At 43.0% G+C, this 23732-nt stretch overlaps 1 protein-coding gene and 1 long non-coding RNA gene across 3 annotated transcripts in view; one reads left to right on the top strand and one right to left on the bottom strand.

Moving 5' to 3' along the window:
• Positions 1-7772, top strand: part of LOC146402433 (uncharacterized) — a 30170-nt gene extending 22398 nt beyond the window's left edge. The window contains exon 2 of the long non-coding RNA XR_014806629.1: positions 5554-7772. This is a non-coding gene — a long non-coding RNA (uncharacterized LOC146402433). The remainder of the gene's footprint in view (positions 1-5553) is intronic.
• The window catches only part of LOC100626048 (zinc finger protein 350), a 43147-nt gene that overhangs the window by 13570 nt on the left and 5845 nt on the right, over positions 1-23732 (bottom strand). The window contains exons 2-5 of one of the 2 annotated variants that reach the window (XM_021097264.2): positions 23214-23393; positions 15921-16047; positions 15029-15124; positions 7802-10351 (exon numbers count right to left, since the gene is read on the bottom strand). In XM_021097264.2, coding sequence (XP_020952923.2) covers positions 9006-10351; positions 15029-15124; positions 15921-16047; positions 23214-23228 — 1584 coding nt within the window. In that variant the 5' untranslated portion in view covers positions 23229-23393 and the 3' untranslated portion in view covers positions 7802-9005. Of the gene's footprint in view, positions 1-7801; positions 10352-15028; positions 15125-15920; positions 16048-23213; positions 23394-23732 lie in introns of those variants that run through there. The other variant, XM_013998724.3, reaches the window with a different exon arrangement.

Raw genomic sequence — 23732 nt, 5'->3', positions numbered from 1 at the left:
CCTAATCAAGCATATAAGCTTTTGCACAGCAAAGGAAACCATAAGAAAAAGGGAGTTCCCATCGAGGCACAGTGGTTAACAAATCCGACTAGGAACCATGAGGTTGTGGGTCCGATCCCTGGCCCTCCTCAGTGGGTTAAGGATCTGGTGTTGCCGTGAGCTGTGGTGTAGGTTGCAGATGTGGCTCGGATCCCACGTTGCTGTGGCTGTGGGGTAGGCCAGCGGCTGCAGCTCCAATTAGACCCCTAGCCTGGGAACCTCCATATGCTGTGGGCATGGCCCTCAAAAGACAAAAGACAAAAAAAAAAAAAAAAAAAAAAAGGGAAGAAAGAAGGAAAAAAAAGAAAGAAATGGTGAGTTCCCTTTGTGGTTCAGTGGGTTAAGAACCTGACTGAAATCCACAGGATGTAGGTCTGATCCCTGACCTCACTCAGTAGGTTAAGGATCCAACATTGCCATGAGCCGTGGTGTATGTCACAGAGGCAGCTCAGGTCCTGTGTTGCTGTGGCTGTGGCATAGGCCAGCAGCTGCAGCTCCAATCTGACCTCTAGCCTGATCCATATGCCACAAGTGTGGCCCCCAAAAAAGGCAAATAAAAAAAAATGAGCAGAAGACCTAAGTAGACATTTCTCCAAAGAAGACATATGCATGGCCAGTAGCCATATGAAAAAATGCTCGGAGTTCCCGTCGTGGCGCAGTGGTTAACGAATCCGACTAGGAACCATGAGGTTGCGGGTTCGGTCCCTGCCCTTGCTCAGTGGGTTAACGATCCGGCGTTGCCGTGAGCTGTGGTGTAGGTTGCAGACGCGGCTCGGATCCAGCGTTGCTGTGGCTCTGGCGTAGGCCGGTGGCTACAGCTCCGATTAGACCCCTAGCCTGGGAACCTCCATATGCCGCGGGAGCGGCCCAAGAAATAGCAACAACAACAACAACAACAAAAAGACAAAAAGACAAAAAAAAAAAAAAAAAAGAAAAAAAAAAAGAAAAAATGCTCAGCATCACTAATTATTGGAGAAATGCAAATCAAAACCACAATAAGGTACCACCTCACACCAGTCAGAATGGCCATCATTAATAAGTCTATGAATAACAAATGCTGGAGAAAAGGGAACCCTCCTACACTGCTGGTGGGAATGTAAATTGGTACAACCACTATGGACAACAGTATGGAGGTCCCTCAGAAAACTAAATATAGAACTATCATATGATCCAGCAATCCCACTCCTGGGCCTATATCTGGACAAAACTTTCATTGAAAAAGATACACGCATCCCCTGTGAACATTGTAGCAGTGCTATTGTGAATTCCAAGACATGGAAACAACCTAAATGTCCATGGACAGATGGAAGGATTAAGAAGATGTGGTAAATATATATACAATGGAATACTACTCAGCCATAAAAAAGAACAAAATAATGCTGTTTGCAGCAACATGGATACAACTAGAAATTATACTAAATGAAGTAAGTCAGGTAGAGAAAGACAAATACCACATCATGTCACTTATACCTGGAATCTAAAATATGCCACAGGGAGTTCCCGTCGTGGCGCAGTGGTTAACGAATCCGACTAGGAACCATGAGGTTGCGGGTTCGGTCCCTGCCCTTGCTCAGTGGGTTAACGATCCGGCGTTGCCGTGAGCTGTGGTGTAGGTCACAGACGCGGCTCGGATCCCGCGTAGCTGTGGCTCTGGCGTAGGCTGGCAGCTACGGCTCCGATTAGATCCCCAGCCCGGGAACCTCCATATGCCGTCGGAGTGGCCCAAGAAATGGCAAAAAGACAAAAAAAAAAAAATAAAATGGATAAGCAATGAGGTCCTACTGTATAATACAGGGAACTATATCCAATCTCTTATGATAATGATGGATAATAATATAAGAAAAGGAATGTATATATATGAATGGGTCACTTTTCTGTACAGCAGAAATTGGCATATTATAAATCAACTATAATTTAAAAATAAATTTTTAAAATATTACAAAACAATGATTAATCCCAGTTTCTTTGTTCTTCACCTTTAAAATATTTCTGACTCAAAGACCAAGATGGAGTGAATCTGAGACTTGTCTCCCACTCCTTTGCTTGGTTCCCTGCAAAAAAACCATTACTGGGAGTTCCCGTCATGGCTCAGTGGTTAACGAATCCGAGTAGGAACCAGGAGGTTGTGAGTTCGATCCCTGGCTTGCTCAGTGGGTTAAGGATCTGGCGTTGCTGTGGATGTGGCATAGGCCAGCGGCTACAGCTCAGATTTGACCCCGAGCCTGGGAACCTCCATATGCCGCGGGAGCGGCCCAAGAAATGGCAAAAAAGACAAAAACAAAAAATAAAAAATCATTACTTTGCTGTAAACACCTGTGGTCAGAGTTTGGCTTTCAGCATCTTAGGCACACAAGCCCTTGCCTGACTGCAATGGGCAACCCAGCTGTTACCTCTCCGGATCCTCTGAGGTTATTAGTGCCTATGGTCTGCCCTGCCCTTTGCCAGTGCAGGGTTTTCCCTTTGTGGATCCAGAAGCTGCCCTGGCCCCTGTGGCCTGGGGGCCTAGCTGGGGATTTCCCTTCTCAACAGACCATCAGCAATCCTAGCAAGATTTTAGACCTGCAGTACAGGAATAGTTTCTCAGTCGGGAGGTGTAAGCAACCGGCACAACAATGCAGGCCAAAAACTTTTTCTTTTTAGGGCCACACCCACAGCCTATGAAGGTTACCAGGCTAGGGGTCCAATCAGAGCTGCAGCTGCCAGCCTACACTACAGCCACAGCAATGCAGGATCTGAGGTGTGTCTGCAACCTACACCACAACTCTGGGCAACACTGGATCCCCAACCCACTGAGCAAGGCCACTAAGTGTACAGCATAGTGATTCAGTATTTTTAGACTATACTTGTTAGAGTTATTATAAAATCATGGCTATGCTAGACAATATATCCTTGTTGCTTATCTTTTTCTTTTCTTTCTTTCTTTCTTTTTAGGGCCACACCCAAGGCATGTGAAAGTTCCCAGGCTAGGGGTTGAATCAGAGCTACAGTCGCCGGCCTACACCACAGTCACAGCAACTCGGGACAGGAGCCTCATCTGCAAACTGTTACCATACACAGCTCACGGCAACGCCAGATCCTTACCCCACTGAGCGAGGCCAGGGATTGAACCTGTATCTTCATGGTTCCTAGTCGGGTTTGTTAACCACTGAGCCACAAAGGAAACTCCTGTTTATCTATTTTATACTTAGTAGTTTGTAGCTATTAATCCCATGTCCCTAATTTTCCCCTCCCGTCTTCCCTCTCCCCTTTGGTAACCACTAGTTTTTCCTTATTTTCTTTTCTTGCGTTTTTTTTAGGGCCACACTGGCAGCATAGGGAGTTTACAGGCTAGGGGTTGAACTGGAGCTACACCTGCCAGCCTACACCCCGGCCACACAACTCTCTCTCAACCAGAGACTCGTCTGCAACCTACACCACAGCTTATGGCAACGCCGGATAGTTAACCCACTGAGTGAGACCAGAGATCGAACCCGCATCCGCATGGATCCTAGTCAGGTTTGTTAACCACTGAGCCACAAAGGGAGCTCCCCCACTAGTTTGGTTTCTACACCAGCAAATCTATTTGTGTTTTGCGTATGTTCATTTGTATTATTTTTTAATTAAAAAAATTTTTTGCCATATCACAGCGATGCAGAAGTTCCTGGGCCAGGGGTGTAACCCATGCCACAGGAGAAACCCGGGCCACTGCAAGTGATAAAGCCAGATCCTTAACCCACTGAGCCACCCAGGAACTGTATTATTTTCTTAGATTCCACATACAAGTGACATGATCATATAGTTTTGGCTTTCTCTAACTTAATTCACTAACATTTTCTAGGTCCACTCACATTGCTGCAAATGACAGAATTTCCTTTTTTTTATGGCTGAGTAATAGTCTAGTGTACATACATACCACACCTTTATCCAATCGTTTGTTGATGGCGCTTGGTTTGCATCTATGTCTGGGCTATTTTAAATAACATTGTTATGAACACTGGGGTGTATGTTTTTGTATTAGTCTTTTCATTTTTTTCTAGATAGATACCCAGGAGTGGAATTACCAGATCATATGGGAGTTCTATTTAAAAATTTTGAGCAACCTTCCTACTGTTTCCCATAGTGGCTGCACCAATTTACATTCCCATCAGCAGTGTACAGGTCTTCCCATTTCTCCACATCCTAACATTTGCTATTCGTGGACTTTTTGATGACAGCCATTGTGACAGGTTTGAGGCACTAGATTCTTTAGCTAGAATCGTACTAAACAATAAAATTACTTGATGTCTCAGGTGGGGCCACTAAAAATGGTTTATTGGGGAAAAAATGAGATTACTTAGACTTTATGTGTAGTGGCCAATAGCTCCTGTTTTATGTTAACACATGAGAAGTTAAAAATCTACTTAGATAAAATTAGGCAACAGTATGCCTGGCTACAAAGTCTTCCCAGAAGAGCCAGGTCCACACTGGTGTTCAGACGTATTCTCCTGTATTCCTCAGGGAATACGATTTACTTTCCAAAGTTTACTCAAGTTTGGGCTGTCCCTCCATCTGCTACTTCGAATTGGGTCTGTTGCCCCAAAAGGAAACAAAGGACTAATATTTTAATCACGTAAGACTCAGGTCCAAGACCTGGGACTCAGGAATATTTCCAACTCAGCACACGCTTCCATTCCCCAAACTGAGGCGGGAAATAGCCAGAATGGTCAATGCCCTGTTCTCACAAAGCTTGGGGGAAAGTTAAAACAGGAGTGGGAATTGAAACCAAGTGCCCCTAAACCCAAGTTTCCTTACTGAGGTTGTGATTAACCTCTCTTTATTCCTCTTTTGCCCTCTCTGACCTCAATTCCAGGCTAACTGAACACTAATCAACCTGAGTCAGACAACTGAGTTAACAGTTGTCTATAACATCCTTCATGTAATCAAATTACTGTTGTAGAAATCATCATTAATATGCAAACTCAGGTTGCTCCTCCGGGACAAGATGAGCTCCCAGGGCCCGAGCCCATGGACCACCCGGCCAGAAAACCATAAACCATAGACATCCTGACACCCAAAACCACAATTACATTAAGAAATGTCACAAGACAATGATAAATCCCAGCCTCTTTTTTCCTTCCCCTTGAAAACATCCCAACTCAAAGATCAAGATGAAGTGGATCTGAGACTTGGTCCCTGCAAATAAACCATTACTTTGCTGCAAACACGCGTTCTCTGCGCTGTGAGCACAGAAGCCTCTGCTCCCTTACAATAGTCCTGAGAATACAGAGCAGGGGAAAAAAGGTGGCTTGGCGTATATAATAATAGTACCAAAGAGAGCGGGCCAAGAAAGATGAGGTGGGAGGGTCAATGTTGAGGACAGGCCATCCCACCTACATGGGCGGGGCCTATGGTGGAGGCGGGGCTTTCCAGCCTCCAAGATCTGGAAATAACAGCCTCAGAAGCCCAGAGGTGGAGCGGAAATTGGGGGGATAAACTTTTTCCGGCTTCCATCCTATCACTCTCTTGTATTAAAGCCTGCTCCCTTTGTTTACACAGCCTGTGAAAATAAGCTCCAGAGGGGTAAAGGACCCACCTACATCACGCAATAGTCAAAAAGGAAAACGACACATCAGCTGGGAGCCTCCTGTCTGCCCTACAAGCAGTTTCAAGTGAAGCAGCTGATTTCATTTCCTGAGTCAGGGATAGCGCTAAGCCCTGAGAGAGGAAGCATTTCACCTGCTGCTCCTACCCTTTCTTTAACATACAGGCCGGTGCCCTCTCGTGCTGACCTTCACATGCCTCACCCCCACCTTCATCCACACTCACCTCCAGCTCCCCAACGAGAAGACTGCAGAACCAAGAAGCAACCAGCTGACGTCCTGAAGATTGAAATCCTGTTACAGTGACCACTTGGTGTAGCTGGCTGTTGGTCCATGGACGGGAAGGTTTGAAAAATCAATGAAATGGAAGGCCAGGAGATGAAGGTCTCCCTGAAGTCTAGGATTGATAGGTCTTGGGGGTGGAGGGGATGATGTAAGTCAAGAATAATCTGTAGAGGCCAGTGATGGGACAGTCCTCATGGTCAGTGACTAAGGCAGTTTCCAAGGGTCAATTATTCAGAATATGAGGATGTCAAGGTTGGGAGCCAGTGGAAGGAGGGCTTTTGAAATGATCAGAATCCGACTATATCTCCCAGATTGTGCACTTTAAATTTTACTCTTCAGGGAGTTCCTGTTGTAGCTCAGCAGTAGTGAACCCGACTAGTATCCATGAGGAAGCAGGCTCAATCTCAGATCTCATGCAAGATCCAGCGTTGCCGTGAGCTGCAGTGTACATCACAGATGCAGCTCAGATCTAGTGTTGCTGTGGCTGTGGTGTAGGCCGGCAGCTGAAGCTCCAATGCAACCCCTAGTCTGGGAACTTCCATATGCTGCGGGTGCGGTCCTAAAAAGAAAAATTTTTCTTACACTTCAAATTTAGGTCTTTGATCTACTGAGAATGGATCTTCACATACAATGTGAAGCAGTGATCTAATTTCATGTTTTCCCATCAATAATCAATAATTCCAACACCTTAAAGGATCTTCCTTTTCCCTACTTTATGTGATTTTTTTTTTTTGTCACACCCAAAGCATGTGGAAATTCCTGGGATAGGGGTCGAACCCTCGCCACAACAGTAACCAGAGCCACAGCAGGGACAATGCCAGATCCCTAACCCGCTGAGCCATGAGGGAACATCGTGATTTTACATGATTTTAAAATGTACAGTTGTCCCTAAAATAAGAACATACAAAAAACATACCAAAAAAATGAAGACTAACACACGCTAGGGGCATAAAGCATAGTGATGTTTTGCATCCTAAGTCCCAAAGGTACCAAATAATAATAATTTTACTCACAGATTTGCTTATAAATATCCAAATAAGTGTATTTGAATAAGTATCACTTTATTCACAAATATATTTTCAATCTGCACTCCTCCATAAGTGGACTGTGAGATTTGCAAATTGCAGGGGTGGTGACACACACCACAGCTAATCACAACTGAAGTAGGTTGCTGGCCCCATTATTTAGCTATTGTCTCTCACCTCTCAACCTACTCTTCCATTGTTGGCTTTGTGACACAGGGGCTGGTATGGCAAACAAGATTCTCTTTTGCCAGCTGCCCTCATGTTAAGTTCTGCCAACATGGGGCAATGGAGAGAATGAGTAGGCAGCAGGAAAATGAAAAGAGAGACTTGCTTTTTCCTATTTGCTTTTCCTTCCCACTGCAGAGAAAATGGTTGCAATTCTCAGGTTTTTGTCCAGTCTCAGAATCATCTTCATCTCACCCCCTCAAGGATTCTAGCATCAGCCATTCATGTACCCTGTCAGAGACTGGAGGAAAAGTACCATGGGGGGAGGATCCCCCCCCCCGCCGCCCCTTCTCCAGGTTCCTGAGGAACTTGCACCAATCATTCGATCTCTTCAAGTGAGCACAAAGTTTCAAATGAAAGACTGGGGAGTTCCCACCATGACTCAGTGGTTAACGAACCCTACTACTATCCATGATGGGTAGTATGGGTTCGATCCCTGGCCTCACTCAGTGGATTAAGGAGCTAGCATCACCTCAGTGGGTTAAGGTTGTGGTGTAGGTCGCAGACACGGCTCGGATCTGGCATTGCTGTGGCTATGGTATAGGTCAGAATTGCAGCTCTGATTTGACCCCTAGCCTGGGAACTTCCATATGCCGCAGGTGCAGCCCTAAAATAAAATTACCGAAAAAAAAAAAAAAAACATAGCAGAGGTGATGGATGACTCAGATGTAATAGGTACAATATGAACTTTATAAACCATCTTCAAATGACTTATGAGTCATTCACATAGCAATGAGAAAGAGTTCAAGACATTCTATATCAAAAGACACATGAAGGGTGTTAATCTGATAAAAAATCAGGATAGATTTACAAGTTTCCACTGAAACCACGGGCTTATCCCCTTTGTGAGCCCTCTGACATTGTGCTCTAGATTCTATGCATTTAAGTGTATCCACAGCCATTTCTTACTTCTGACGCTTGATGAGGAATAAAGTTACCGAAAACCTTGTCCTAGTCACTGCTGTGTAAATCAGGGGCTGACTCAGCAGGTTTCTTCTTCTTCCTTCTTTTTACAGCCGAAGTTCCCAGGGGCCAGGGGTCCAATAGGAGCTGCGGCTGCCAACCTGCACCACAGGGACTCGGCAGATTTGGGGTGTTCAGACCCTCCACATTCCAGAATCTGACCCATGACTGGCAAAGGAGAAGGAACCTCTAGGCCCTTAAAATATCCTGCCTGCTAAGAGTATCTTTGTATACCTGGGGTTTGGGCCATGCCATATAGTTTATGCTAGCAATACAATTTCTGGTGAACATGTTTTTGTTTACCTGGGGCTCTGAGCCATGCTGGATCAGTTTGACCTTTAGGAGCCTGGAGTTTGAGACATTAAGATCAGCCATGTGGTTTCTCTGTGCCTACATAACTAACCCCCCATAAAAACCCTGTGCACTAAGGAACAGGTGAGCTTCCCTGCTTGGCAAGTCCATATGTTGTCCCATCACTGGTGAAAGACTGAAGCACTGTCCATATAACTCCAAGGAGAGAACCAAATGCAAGTACGTACATGGTTTCTCCTAAGTTCTGCCTTATACACAGTGCACATTTGCTAATTTTAATTTGTAACTTCTCACTATAATGAACTATAACTGTGAGAGCAGCTTTCATGAGTTTAACAAGTGCTTTTCAAAAATAATCAAATGGGAGGGTGGTTTCAGGGACCTGACACAACTGCCTTCCTAGTATTTATTTCTGAGGAGCATTTTACTGATGATTCTGAAGTCAAGCTCATTACAATTCAACCTACTAAGAGCCACTGGTATTTCATGAGGTATAGCTCTCCATTATTACTACATTCATTGGCATTCTCTCAGTGAAAGTTTTCAAGCTAAAACTTGGTTCGAAAGGCTTTTCCACACTAAACATATCAAATCTTCCCTACATATTTCCTGGGACATAAAATACAACATAATTGGTAACTGAAGGCACTACCACATTTACCGCATTTATGAGGGTTCTCTCCTGTGCAAATTCTCCATTATCTCCTGAGGGTGCACATCTCGCCACAGGCTGCCCCACAAGGACAATGTTCCCGTGGGCTAGGAACCCACTGATGTTTAATGATGTCTGGACTGCCACAGAGGGCCCTTCCACTGTCTCTGGTTTAATAGAATTTTTCTCCTGTATGGGTTCTGTAAGAGATAATGAGCTGTGATTCCCAAGGGAATCCTTTTCCACCTTGACGGAACCCACACATTTTTCTTTCATATGAGTTTTCCTATGTTTAGTGAGAGAGGACTTGTGGCAGAAGGCTTTCCCACAGTTGCTGCATCTATGGGGTTTCTCTCCTGTGTGGACTCTCTGATGTCTACTAAGTATTGACTTCGTGGAGTAGCCTTTCCCACAGACACTGCATTTATAGCGTTTCTCTTCTGTATGACCTCTTTGATGTCTAATGAGACTTGACTTCTGAAAGTATGCTTTTCCACACTCATTGCATTCATAGGGAGGATTTCCGGTATGAAACACCTGATGTGCAACGAGACATGGCTTATGACTGAAGGCTTTCCCACATTCATTGCATCCATAGGGCTTCTCTCCAGTATGAATTCGCTGATGTATAAGGAAATTACCCTTCTGGATGAAGCCTTTCCCACATTCACTGCATGTATAAGGTTTCTCTCCTGTATGAGTTTTCTGATGTACAAGGAGCTGCGACTTCCTGGAGAAAGCTTTCCCACATTCACTGCACCCATGGGGTTTTATTCCTCTTTCAACTTGCATATGTATATTGAGCTCTGCTTTCCTACAGAAGGCTTTACCACATTTAAGGCATTTATATGGTTTTTCTCCTGTATGAGTTCTCTGATGTACAGTGAGTTGAGATTTTTTGATGAAGGTTTTGCCACATTCAGCACATTCCTGATGTTTCTTTCCTCTTTCAGTTTGATGTATATTGCGTCTTGGATTGGTGCAGATGGTGTTTCCATATTTACTGCATTTAATTCCAGTGTAACGTTTTTCATGCTTAGTACGAAGAAATGATTTCTCGTACCTATTAAGCTTATCAGGCTTCTTTGCTACACAGTTTTTATTCTGGTTAACTAAATCTAAATTAGAGTTCAGTACGTCAAACTTATCATGGCTTTGCCTTAAAGTAACAAGATTTCCGTGCAGATGAAAAATATTTCCTGATGAACTATGTTCATGGCCTCTTTCCACATTTTTATGCTTGTTTTGGATTTCCAAGGACCAATGCATAGGGTGACCAACTTCTCCAACTTCTAGAAAGAAAATTAATTCCTTCACAATCAGGTTACGTAATAAAACTGCTTCTAAAATGCCACTGGGCTATGACAATTCAACTATCATATGAGAGAAATCATTAAGCATAAATGTACTTCTTGACTATGTGAGGAAACACAATGAAATAAAGCCATAACATCCAAAAAAGTAGTTGATATGGTATCAATGGTAGACAATTCCCAATTAGTAAAGTTTTGCTGCTCTCCAAATACATCCTTGCAAAATGGGCAAAGAAGCTGTATTAGAAATGTGTCTCATTAACACATATAAAGTTGGAAAGACATCTAGCATGTTGGAAGACGAATCCACTTATTCCACCAATATTTATTCATTTTTAAATGATTTTTTTGCCATTATAGCTGGTTTACAATGTTCTATCAATTTATGCGGTCTAGCAAAGTGACCCAGTCACACACACACACACACACATATATATATATACATTCTTTTTCTCACACTATCCTCCATCATGTTCCATCATAAGTGATTAGATATAGCTCCCTGTGCTATGCAGCAGGATCTCATTGCTTATCCACTCTGAATGCAATAGTTTGCATCTATTAACCCCAGAATCCAGTTCTTTCCACTCCCTTTCCCTCCCCCTCCCCCTCGGCAACCACAAGTCTGTTCTACAAGCCCATGAGTTTCTTTCCTGCGGAAAGGTTTGTTTGTGCCATATATTAGATTCCAGATACAAGTGATATCATACTCTGTCAATATATATTGAATGTCTATTACATATCATGCTCTGTCGTAGCAACTGAATATAAATGAAAGAGAAATATTCTCTGCATTCCACTGGGCAAAAGAGAACAAAATGTAAGCAAAGAAGTAAGACAACCACAGACTGAAAAGTGGTTCCTGGGATATGAAAAAGAACAATGGGAGCTGGTCAACTTTAAATAGGTAATCCCTAAGAGCGAATAACAGTTGAGCCAAGAAACTAGGAATAAAGAATGAGCAACCTCAGGTAAAGAATTACAAGTTTGGAGTTCTCCTGTAGTGCAGCAGGTTAGGGATACCGAGTTGCCACTGCAGTGGCTCAGATGGCTGCTGTGCCACAGGTTTGATCCCTGACCCAGGAACTTCCCCATGCTGCAGGCGTGGCCTTAAAAAGAAAAAAGGGGGGGGGGGCAGGGAAAAGGTCATATCACATAGATCTGGTAGGAAGAATTCGAATTTGATGCTAAGACTAGCACACTGGAGGTTTTGAGAGGGTGGAGTTGTGTTCCAATTTACCTTTCCAAAAGATTCCTGCTATGTGGATAGCTGGATAGCAATGGAAGAGGAAGGAGCATAGAAGAAAGGAAACAGGAAGTTAATGAAGTAATCCAGGCAGGAGATATGGTGGCGTGGCCAAGAGCAACAACAGTGTAGATGTGGAGAAGTGAATGGACTCAGGGTACACTTAGAAGGAAAAGACAGCATTCAATTTTGAATTCAATGTTCATTGTAATCAAAGGCAGAAATCGGAGTTCCCACTGTGGTACAGCAAGTTGAGGATTGTCTCTGTGGTGGCAAGGGTCCGATCCCAAGCCCAGCACAATGGGTTAAGGATCTGGTGTTGCTGCAGCTGCAGCAGTGTAGGTCACAGGTGCAGCTCAAACTTCCACATGCCAAGGGTGTAGCCAAAAAAAAAAAAAAGGCAGAAATCAAGGGGTCCTTCTAGATATTCAGCTTATATGACCAGCAGTCCCAACTGAGCTGGAGAGACAGATTTTGTTTGTTTGTGTTTGCTAGGCAGCGGGGGAATGGGGTAGCCACACCCTGGGATAGAACCCCCACTACAGCTCTACAGCTGTAACCAGAGCCACAGCAGTGATCATGCTGGACTCTTAACCTGCTGAGTCACCATGGAACCGCTGGAGAGGCAGACTGTGAATGTGGGAAAATTAGGTGTGTATTTTGCCATAAACATTTTGAGATGGATATCTAAGCACAGACAGGGAGAACCCAATTGGAGACTGGAATCTGGAGATGATTTTGGCTAGAGGACAAATTTGGAGGTTTTCTATATGGCATACATCAGAGATATTCCAGGTTCAGTTCCAGAGCACCACAATAAAGTGAATATTCTGATGCTCGTCACAGAATTTTTGTTGTTGTTTCCTAGTGCATATAAGTTATGTTTACACAATACTGTAGGAAATCCCTGGTGGCCTGGTGCTTAAGGATCTGGTGGCGTCACTGCTGTGGCTCCAGTTTGATCCCTGGCCCGGGAACTTCTGCATGGCGTGGGTGTGGCAAAAACAATAATAACAACAGCCTACATGAGACTGTAGTATATTAAGTATACAACAGCATTATGTCTAAATTGCTAAACATCTGAGCTTTCATCAAGTATGAATATCAGAGACTGCTGATTACAAATTACCGTAACAAATGTGATAATGAAAAAAGTCTGAACTATTGTGAGATTACCAAAATGTGACAACCCAGAGACATGAAGTGAGCAAACGCTGTTGGAAAAAATAGTGCCCACAGACTTGCTCCAAGCAGGGTTGCTACAAACATTTAATTCATAAAAAACACGCTATCTGCAAAGTACAATGAAGTGAAGCACAATAAAAGGAAATGTATAGAAATGTTACCCAAAGGCAAATGACTAGATAAGGTCTCTTGGGGAGAGTTAAAAAAAAAACAGAAAAATGGGAGTTCCCGTTGTGGCTCAGCAGTTACCGAACCCAACGAGTATCCATGAGGATGCTGGTTCAATCCCTTGCCTCACTCAGTGGGTTAAGGATCCAGCGTTGCCGTGAGCTGTGGTGTAGTCACAGACGTGGCTCGGATCCTGCGTTGCTATGGCTGTGGTGTAGGCCAGCAGCTACAGCTCTGACTGGACCCCCTAGCCTGGGAACCTCCATATGCTGCGGGAACGGGCCTAAAGAGACAAAAGACAAATAAATAAACAGAAAAACGATGGCCTAGGCTGAAGTCTTTATGCATTTCCAACTTTCAGGGTTTTAGGAAGTGGAAATACATGGAGAATGCCAGAGAAACCAGGACAATGGACAAGGCTCAGGACAAGGGAAACAGGCAGCTAGAGATACGTACTCAGAACACATTCTGACTGAGGCGGGTCAAAGGACACAATTTCTTTCAGTGGTCACCCTGCTCCCGAATCTGGTCTCTTTCATTAATGCGGCAGACTGCCACCAAATGAATGCTCCTAACGTGCCTTTCTCTCACGTGGGGAAAACTCCTACAGTCAAAGCTCCGACTTTCTATCCAACGTACAGCCGAGGTTATTTTCATATAAGAATAAGAAACAGAATCATCCATGTGGATTTTTAAATTGGGCAAGAATTCAGTATCTTATAATGTATAATGGGAAATAATCTGAAGAAATAATACATATATATATATACTGAATCACTTTGCTATACACCTAAAACCAACACAATATTATTAAACTATGTTTCAAGTAAATAAATAAATAAATAAATACAATTAGGCCAGAGAACCGTCTAAGCCATCCAAGCTCCTATGGACAGAAAGTGCTGCTAACCTCTGACTTTCTTCCACCAGGCCCCATCAATACTGAAACTCCACAGACCATGACAGCTGGCTGCCTCCCATTTCATTCCTCAAACCCTCTTGCTAAATGACACTCCCGAATCTTCCTGAGTTCGAAATTTGTTATCTTGGTTGCCACATATCTGGCATCCATCAATTAAGGGGTCCTCATCCTGAATCAAGAAACATGGGTGGGGAGTTCCCATCGTGGCTCAGTGGTTTATGAACCCGACTAGCATCCATCAGGACGTGGGTTCGATCCCTGGCCTCGCTCAGTGGCTTAAGGATCCAGCGTTGCCGTGAGCTATGGTGTAGGTCGCAGATGCAGCTCAGATCTGGTGTTGCTGTGGCTGTGATGCAGGCTGGCGGCTGCAGCTCCAATTCAACTCCTGGCCTGGCAACTTCCATATGCCATGGATGCAGACCTAAAAAATAAAAGAAGAAACGAAACATGGGTGCTGCTTCTTCCATTTATCTTAGAACCACTGCTGAAACCATCTAGAATCCTCCAGGTGAGATCAAGCTTATCTAGAATAAGAGGAAAACCAAGCAAAAACCAACCATCTCTATCATTCAGAGTTATATGCCCAAAAATGTTCACACCATCAAGATATGCCCCGGTGTTATTCCATGAGTGTCTTGGTGAAAAACATCTACTATGGCCCTTAATGGCTTACTGCTCTGGGCCAGTCTATCAAACATTCTACTTCACCTTGCCCATGCCCAATTTCATGCTGGGTTCTTCGGACTCCATCATCTAATTTATTCCAAAATCTTCTTTATTCAAAAAAAGATATGCAGGAGTTCCCATTGTGGCTCAGCAGGTTATGAACCTGACCAGTACTCATGAGGATGCAGGTTCAATCCCTAGCCTCGCTCAGTGGGTCCCGTGAGCTGGAGTGTAGGTCGCAGAGGTGGCCCAGATCCTGTGTGGCTGTGGCTGTGGCCAGCAGCTGCAACTCTGACTGGACCCCTGGCCTGGGAACTTCCATATGCCACACATGTGGCCCTAAAAAGCAAAAAAAGAAAAAAGTTTATAAACTAGATGAATCACCTTAATGCTATTTCAAAGGTGTGAGGCTAGGAATCTAGGAAATGACTTCTATTCTTTTCGACCTGGCTGTTTCTCATTCACGTACCTGGAAAGTTCTCACCATGGATACTTTCCTTTTCTATCCATGGTTTGTCTCCTTGCTTCAATCTGAAGATTTCAATGGGTTTGGTGCTTTGATACCCTATTCACAAAACATCACAGGACAGTTAGGAAAACAGCTTTGGCCAAGAGATCTAAGCACTGTTAAATGATACTTTTAACAGGTTGTGCAACTGCACCTTGGAAAAGAGCTTCCCCTAAGAGCAGGGAAAACATGCCCCTCTCTCTGTCTGAGGCCCAAGAGAAGACTGAGAATCCATCAGTTATAAAATTCAAATCTAAAGTAGGGGGTCAGCAAACTATGCTCTGTGACTGTCACTAAGACACTACACTTCTTCATTTAAAAACATTATTAAGGAGCTCCCGTCATGGCTCAGTGGTTAGCGAACCCAACTAGTATCCATGAGGATGTGGGTTCAATCCCTGGCCTGGCTCAGTGGGTTAAGGATCCGGCATTGCTGTGAGCTGTGGTGTTGGTCACAGGCAGGGCTTGGATCCTGCATTGCTGTGGCTCTGGTATAGGCCGGCAGCTGTAGTTCCGCTTTGACCCCTAGCCTGGGAACCTCCATATGCCGCAGGTGTGGTCCTAAAAAAAAAAAAAAAAAAAAAAAGAAGAGGAAGAAAAAAAAGAAGACAGAATATTGTAATCAACTATAATTTTTAAAAAATTATTTTAAAAAGAGTATATTAGAGATAGTAGGTAGCACATACAGCCTGCAATATTTACAATCTGGCCCTTTGAGGTTAAGTTTGACAATCTCTCTTACATTATTCAGCACTTCAGATACTGCCCCCACCCCACCCAAAATCATTCTACAGTTGAGAAGGGAAAGGCTGCTGACTGGGTTCGCTAAGGGACCCAGGGGAGCCGGCCTCACCCACGGCCACAAGGTTGCTGTAGTTCTCCAGCATCACATCTTGGTACAGGTCCTTCTGAGCAGGGTCTAGTAGCCTCCACTCCTCCCAGGTGAACTCCACAGCCACGTCCTCAAATAATAACGATCCCTGGAGAAGTAAATTCTTCTTTAATCTGAGTGATTACCTGATGGTTCGGCAGAGACGTGTAGAAATCTAGTCTCACCGTCTCTACGGCACAGTCTGCATCTACACATGTACTTTATGTAGTGTGGATGAATGGAAAGTCTTGCTACCGTAATTCAGCCACCCATTCCCTCAGTAATTCAGAAGGCTTTCTGCAATGTGGTCTTTAAAACCTTCGCGTTAACCTCGAGAGATCTGCCATGAGTGTGCGTGTGGCCACGCACTGAACCGGGTGAGGTCAAAATGAACACTCGTGTTCTCAGGAAGCCTTCACTGGGCACAAGTTAAACAGAAACAGTTACCACTGAACTGCTGAACTCTGCAGAAAGCAAACTTGGGACATGCAAAAACACGATAAGCCAAGGAAAGCTTGTGATGGCAAAAGCCAGAGAAGCACGTCTGCCGATGCAGAGTTCCAAAGGGCAGGGTCTCCTGTCAAAATAAAATAAGCAGCTTATACATTAACTATGCTGTTCTTTAGGCAGCTGCACTGCAGCCTCGATGTATACACCCGTGACTTTTATCGCTGATAGTCTCCTTAAATCTCCCTAAGAGAGAGTTTCAACACTCCCTATGCCTGCTCTTGCTCACGAATCTGAACACATCACCTTCCCTAATAAAAGTCTTGTGGGCTAAAGCCTAGGGGCCTTTGTTCAGCAGAACAGAGTGCCTCCTGGTCCCCCACTTTTAAAAATGTAAAAGAGTCTTGTGTGTTTTGTTATACCATGCCAGCCCTCTTTCAGGATCTCCCATTGCCCTGCAGCGCAGGACGCAGCACACTGGAATTAAATATGAAAAAATTAAATATGAAAATATAAAAAACACTGAATATAAATTATGTCTCATATGTGGAAAGGCATAACAGAGTCTTAAAAATGAGTGGGCTAACTTGAAGAAACAAAGATGAATTCTCAAGACAAGAAATACAGCAATTGAAAGGAGGAATTCAAGCCACAGACTGACTACAAATTAGATATAACAGAGAGGAAGCTGGGGAAGTAGACAATAGAGCTAAAGTACAAAAGACAACAATGGAAAATACACGGGCGATGTTGAGAAATATGAAGGACGGAGTGACATTGTTAATTTCACACCTATTCTGAGTTTGAAGGAAGAACAGAAAATTCGAGGGAAGGTAATAGCCAAAAATATAAGCACAGAGAATATTTTAGAACTGGTGAATGACACCGAACCTCAGGATGAGAGAATCCAACTATTCCTAGCAGGATCAGGAAAACGAGATCCACTCCTGGACACATGGAACATGAAACCGCAGAATGACAAAAGAATAAGAGGAAGTTCATGTGTGGCGCAGAAGGTTAAGGATCCGATGTTGCAACTGCAGTACAGGTTCGATCCCTGGATCTGGGAACTTCAACAGGCTGTGGGTGTGGCCAAAAAAAAAAAAAAAAAAAGAATAACAAATATGATTTACTGCCTCTAGGTTCTCAACAGCAATGATGAAAGTCAGGAAAAGAATGAAATCATACTTTCAAAGTGCCAAATGAAATGACCTTCAAACAAGAATGTTATCAGTATATCGATATTATATATGGATTTCCTATTATTTCTAATAAGCTTGTGGTGATTCTCAGATTTTTCCATGTGTGCAGCCAAATTATCTGTAAGTATGGAAAAAATTTAAATCCTCTTTCCCAAATTTATATGTCTTTTATCTTTTTTCTTGACTAAAATTTCCAAATAAGGTGGTGTCAATGGACAATCTTGCCTTGTCCCAACTTTGGGTGACATATCAAAGGGGGATATGAAAATTTGTGAGGATGTTTCGCATTGTCACACTGACTGGAGCCCTACCAATGGTCAGGGACTGAGGGTGCTATAAATCCTGTAAAGCATATCACAGTCGCATAACAGGAAGAACTGTCAAGCTCAAAATGTCAATGAGTTCCCACTGTGGCTCAGCAGGTTATGAACCCAACTGGTATCCACGAGGATGTGGGTTCGATCCCTGGCCTTGCTCAATAGGTTAAGGATCTGGCATTGCTATGAGCTGAGGCATAGGTCACAGATGTAGCTTGAGTCCCACACTGCTGTGGCTGTGGCGCAGGCCAGCAGCTGCAGCTCTGATTTGACCCCTAGCCTGGGAGCTTCCTTATGCCACAGGGGTAGCCCTAAAAAGAAAAAAATTTGGTCAATAGTACTCATAGACTCCTTCCCATTGAAAAACATAGGCGGAGTTCCCGTTGTGGCACAGTGGAAATGAATCCAACTAGGAACCATGAGGTTGTGGATTCGATCCCTGGCCTTGCTCAGTGGGTTAAGGATCCTGCACTGCCGTGAGCTGTGGCATAAGTCACAGATGCTGCTAGGATGTGGCATTGCTGTGGCTATGGTGTAGGCTGGCAGCTGTAGCTCCGACTGGACCCCTAGCCTGGGAACCTCCATATGCCACAGGCGCAGGCCTGAAAAGGACAAAAAGACCAAAAAAAAGAAGAAAAAATTAAAAAAAAGAAAAACGTAGGTATATAAATTATACTGTATCCCAGAATAACACTCAAAAATATTTAAAGGATTAGGAGTTCCCGTCGTGGCGCAGTGGTTAACGAATCCGACTAGGAACCATGAGGTTGCGGGTTCGGTCCCTGCCCTTGCTCAGTGGGTTGACGATCCGGCGTTGCCGTGAGCTGTGGTGTAGGTTTCAGACGTGGCTCGGATCCTGCGTTGCTGTGGCTCTGGTGTAGGCCTGTGGCTACAGCTCCGATTGGACCCCTAGCCTGGGAACCTCCATATGCCGTGGGAGCGGCCCAAGAAATAGCAAAAAGACAAAAAAAAAAAATTTAAAGGATTAAAAGTCCATCACTCAACAATGAAAAACTTATAATGCCTAGTACCCAAACAAAATTACCAGATATGCAAAGACAGAAAATATGGCCCATACAAAAAAAGGAACATCAACAGAAACAAAACCAGAAATGACATATATAATTAGTAGATAAGGATTTTTTTTTTTTTTTGTCTTTTTTGCCATTTCTTGGGCTGCTCCTACGGCATATGGAAGTTCCCAGGCTAGGGGTCTCATCAGAGCTGTAGATGCCGGCCTACACCAGAGCCACAGCAACGCGGGATCCGAGCCGCGTCTGCAACCTACACCACAGCTCACGGCAACGCCAGATCCTTAATCCACTGAGCAAGGCCAGGGATCGAACCCGCAACCTCATTGTTCCTAGTTGGATTCGTTAACCACTGTGCTACGACGGGAACTCCAGTAGATAAGGATACTGAAAGAGATGCCACACACATATATGTTTACGCATATGTTTAAGGTGGTAGAGGAAAGCATGAATGGGATATGGAGTAATATGGACAATATCAAATAGATCCAATTCCAACTCCAGAAATGTCTGAGATGAACAATATACTCACTGGATGTGATTAATAACGGATTAGACAGTGCAGAAGAAAAGATGAGTGACCTTGAGGTTATAGCAATAGAAACAATTTAGCATGAAACAGAAAAAAGACCTAAAGAGAAACATTTTAAGACAGTCAGAGAAAACGGATTTACTATATGCACAAGAGCAGGCCAGATAACCATAGGCTTCTCTTGTAAACAATATAAGTCAGAAGATAATGGAAAACATCTTTACAGTACTGAAAGAAGAAAACTGTCAACCTAGAACTCCCAGTGAAAACATGTTTCAAAAATGAAGTCAAAATAAAAACCTTTTTCAGATGTGCAAAAGCTAAAGGAATTCAGCAGCACCAGATATGAACTGGCAAAAATATTAAAAGATATTTCTAATTGTCCTTCATATAGAAATCTAGATCTGCCCAAATGAACAAAGGACTGCAGAAATTTACAATCTGTGAGTAAATATAAAATGTGGTTATTTTTCATATGCCATTAGAAGATAACTGATTATTTAAAACAACGATAATAACATGTGAGATTTCTAAAATACTAAGTAAAACACGTGTAAAATACTAAGTAAAACACATACGTGTACAACAATAATAGCACAGAGGCTGGTAAAGAAGAAATGGAAGCATACTCTTAAGGGTCTTATACTGTGCATGAAATGGTACAATGTTACTTGAAGACAGACTGCGATGTTAACTATAAACCTTCTATCAACCACAATAGAAAGCAAACATCTATAGGCAATCAGCCAAGAGTGAAGATAATGAGAAATAAAAATACTCAATCAAGACCAAAAAAGGCAGAAAAAAGAGAAAAGAAGTAGAAGGAATCGTTTAGATAAACAGAAAGCAAACACCAAGTTGGTATATCTGAATCTCATGACATTTATTGAGACTTGTTTTATGGCTTGGAAATGTGGTCTACCTTGGTAAGTTTTTTTTTTTTTTTTTTTTTTTTTTTTTTTTCCCCAAAATATATGATGGGGAGTTCCCGTAATGGCTCAGTGGTTAACCAATCTGACTAGGAATCATGAGGTTGCAGGTTCGATCCCTGGCCTTGCTCAGTGGGTTAAGGCTCCAGCATTGCTGTGAGCTGTGGTGTAGGTCACAGACGCGGTCGGATCCCACGTTGCTGTGGCTCTGGCGTAGGCCGGCTACAGCTCCGATTCAACCCCTAGCCTGGGAACATCCATATGCCTTGGGTGCGGCCCTTAGAAAGGACAAAAAGCCAAAAAAAAAAAAAAATTTGACATATAAAAGATGAATAGGTTACTACACACTAACAAAAACCAACTAGAAAATGTCTTGCAAAAAAAACATAAGAGTTCCCATTGTGGATCAGTGGGTTAAGAACCCAACTAGCATAAGTGAGGATGCAGGTTTGATCTCTGGCCTCACTCAGTCAGTTAAGGATCCAGTGCAGGTTGCAGATGCAACTCAGATCTGGTATTGCTGTGGCTGTGGTGTAGGCCAGCAGCTCATGTGACCCCTAGGCTGGGAACCTCCATATGCAGCAGGTGGAGGCCCTAAAAAGCAAAAAAAAAAAAAAAAAAAAGATAAAGATTAATAGTCCTAAAAACTTTTCCTTCAGAGATCAGAAAAAAAAAATCAGCACAAAGAATCTGATTAGGCAGTTCACAGAATACAGTTAATAAATGCATTAAAATATGTTCAAAGTCACCAATAATAATATAAGGAAAAATAACAGTAAAACTAATTCCGATAGCACTTCTTAAAAAGACAGGCAATGTTCTATGTCCCACATATGTATATACATATGTCAGTGGTTATCAACCAGCCAACAATTATTTTAGAACAGCTGACATATGACATTTTAGGTTGTTACAACTTGAGGAGGCTGCTACTGACATTCAATGGCCAGTGACCAGGGACACTGCTAAATATTATTCTATAATCCTGTGATGTGTCCCCACAACAAAGAATTATTCAGCCAAAAAAGTTAACAGTGCCAAGGTAGGAAAACTCATGTATAATATATACATGTATAGATATATTAACCTATTTAATTTTCCCAGTAATTCTTTCATGTAAATTCTATCATAATTCCCACTGTTTAGATGAAGACAGGACTGCAGAGAGATTAAATAACCAGAATAAAATCACACAGGGAATTAAAGACCAAGGTAAAATACGAATGAGTAAATTTGGCCACAGAGTTTCTGCTCTGAAACACTAGACCCCATAACTTTAAAAAAATTACGTCTTTGATCTTTCAGATCTGTGAGATTTAACAACTGATACAACATTAAATTATGGCAAGAATGTGGGAAAAACAGAACCTTTCATAAACTCTGAGAGCAAGTGGTGAAGACTTTAAAAAAAAACAAAAAGGCAATTTTACAGCAACCATGAAACATTTTAAGTACAGGTACCATCTGACTCATAGATTTCCCTTTTAGGAATCCAACCTCAAAAAGCTCTCGAACATATTCAGAATGTGTATTTTAAAGACGTTTTATGACTTCACTGTTTGTAATAGTAAAAACAGCAATGTGAACCATTAAAAGGTAGTTTTATACAGAGTACATAAATTAAGGCATAGACAGGCTAGGAAATATGCAAACCTAAAGCAAGGGAGTAGATACATAATTACTTGAATGGAAAGCTCTCCAGGGCAGGTTGCTATAGGAATAAGCCAACTAATAATGTGTTTATTGGAGTTCCCGTGGTGGCTCAGTGGTTAACAAATCCGACTAGGAACCATGAGGTTGCCAGTTCAATCCCTGGCCTTACAAAGTGGGTTAAGGATCTGGTGTTGCCATGAGCTGTGGTGTAGACCCCTAGCCTGGGAACCTCCATATGCCTCGGGAGCAGCCCCAGAAAAGGGAAAAAGACAAAATAATAATAATAATAATAATAATAATGTGTTTATTATGACCTCAAATAATGCAAAAAAAAACTTTCACGATAAACGTGCAGATGCACATAAGTGTACGTAATGTGTACATGCACTTATGTGCATACAGATGTTAATAAAAACAGAATGATTTCTCTCCTAAACGACGAGCAATGTTTGATGGGGCAACTTTCTTTTTCTGCTCTAATTATTTCCATATTGTTTCTGTACATATAACAAACAGGCTGGAAGATGGCCTCAAAATATATGTTCAAAAGAAAAAAAAAGATATGGAGTTCCCACTGTGGTGCAGTGGTTAACGAATCCAACTAGGAACCATGAGGTTGTGGGGTCGATCCCTGGCCTGGCTCAGTGGGTTAAGGATCCGGCATTGCCATGAGCTGTGGTGTAGGTCGCAGACGCAGCTCAGATCCCGCGTTGCTGTGGCTGTGGTGTAGGCCAGCAGCTACAGCTCTGATTAGATCCCTAGCCTGGGAACCTCCATGTGCCGCAGGAAGCGGCCCTAGAAAAGGCAAAAAGGCAAAGAGACCAAAAAAAAAAAAAAAAAAGAAAGAAAGAAAAAGAAAAAAGAGATATATCCATTTCCGGAGTTCCCTAATGGCTAAGTGGGTTAAGGATCCGAAGTTGTCACTGCTGTGGCTCAGGTTCCTAAAACTTCTGCATACCACAGGCGTATCCAAAAAAAAAGAAAAAGAAAAAAAAAAGTGATGTGTCTACTTCCTTATCCTCAGAACCTGTGACTCTTAACTTGTTGGGATAAAGGGTCTTTGCAGATGTAATTAAGGATGAACTTAAAATGAGAAGAGTTTTTTTTATAACCCTCTGCAAATAGAAAAGGCAAGAAAGGGGGGAATAAATATGTAAAACTCACCTGGACCTGGGTCATTTTCTTCTGTTCTTAGAAAACTGCTCAGAACTGGGATCTGTTATTTTATTCTTCTAGACCGTCACTCAAATTCTGGGTCATAGATCTCACATCTCGAGTTAATGGTATCCCCTGAAGAGATGCTTTCCTGGTCCCAGAACTGTCTTCTCCTTAGTTCACTTGATTCTAAGGATTCAAAAGCAAATTCACTTTGCGTTACATTCCCTTGGGCCACACACCTTGTCAGTGCTGCTAAAGGTGGTGCAGTGCGCAGGGGCGGGGTCTCCACAAAGATATCCACGTTCTTTACTGTAATTTTTTATCTGTTTTAGGGCCACATGTGCAGCACATGGAAGTTCCCAGTCTAGAGGTTGAATCGGAGCTGCAGCTGCCAGCCTATGACACAGCATGGGAACGAGGGATGCAAGCCACGTCTGCAACCTACACCACAGCTCACGGCAACGCCGGATCCTTAACCCACTGAGTGAGGCCAGGGATGGAACCTGCCTCCTCAGGAGGATATCC

Source organism: Sus scrofa, chromosome 6, assembly GCF_054392235.1.
Source record: "Sus scrofa isolate SSC_HxYL_T2T_F1_AM1 chromosome 6, Sscrofa_HxYL_maternal_Yorkshire_Landrace_v2.0, whole genome shotgun sequence".
NCBI lineage: Eukaryota > Metazoa > Chordata > Mammalia > Artiodactyla > Suidae > Sus > Sus scrofa.
The sequence above is the reverse complement of the archived record's forward strand: the minus strand, read 5'-3'. Positions and strand labels throughout refer to the sequence as shown.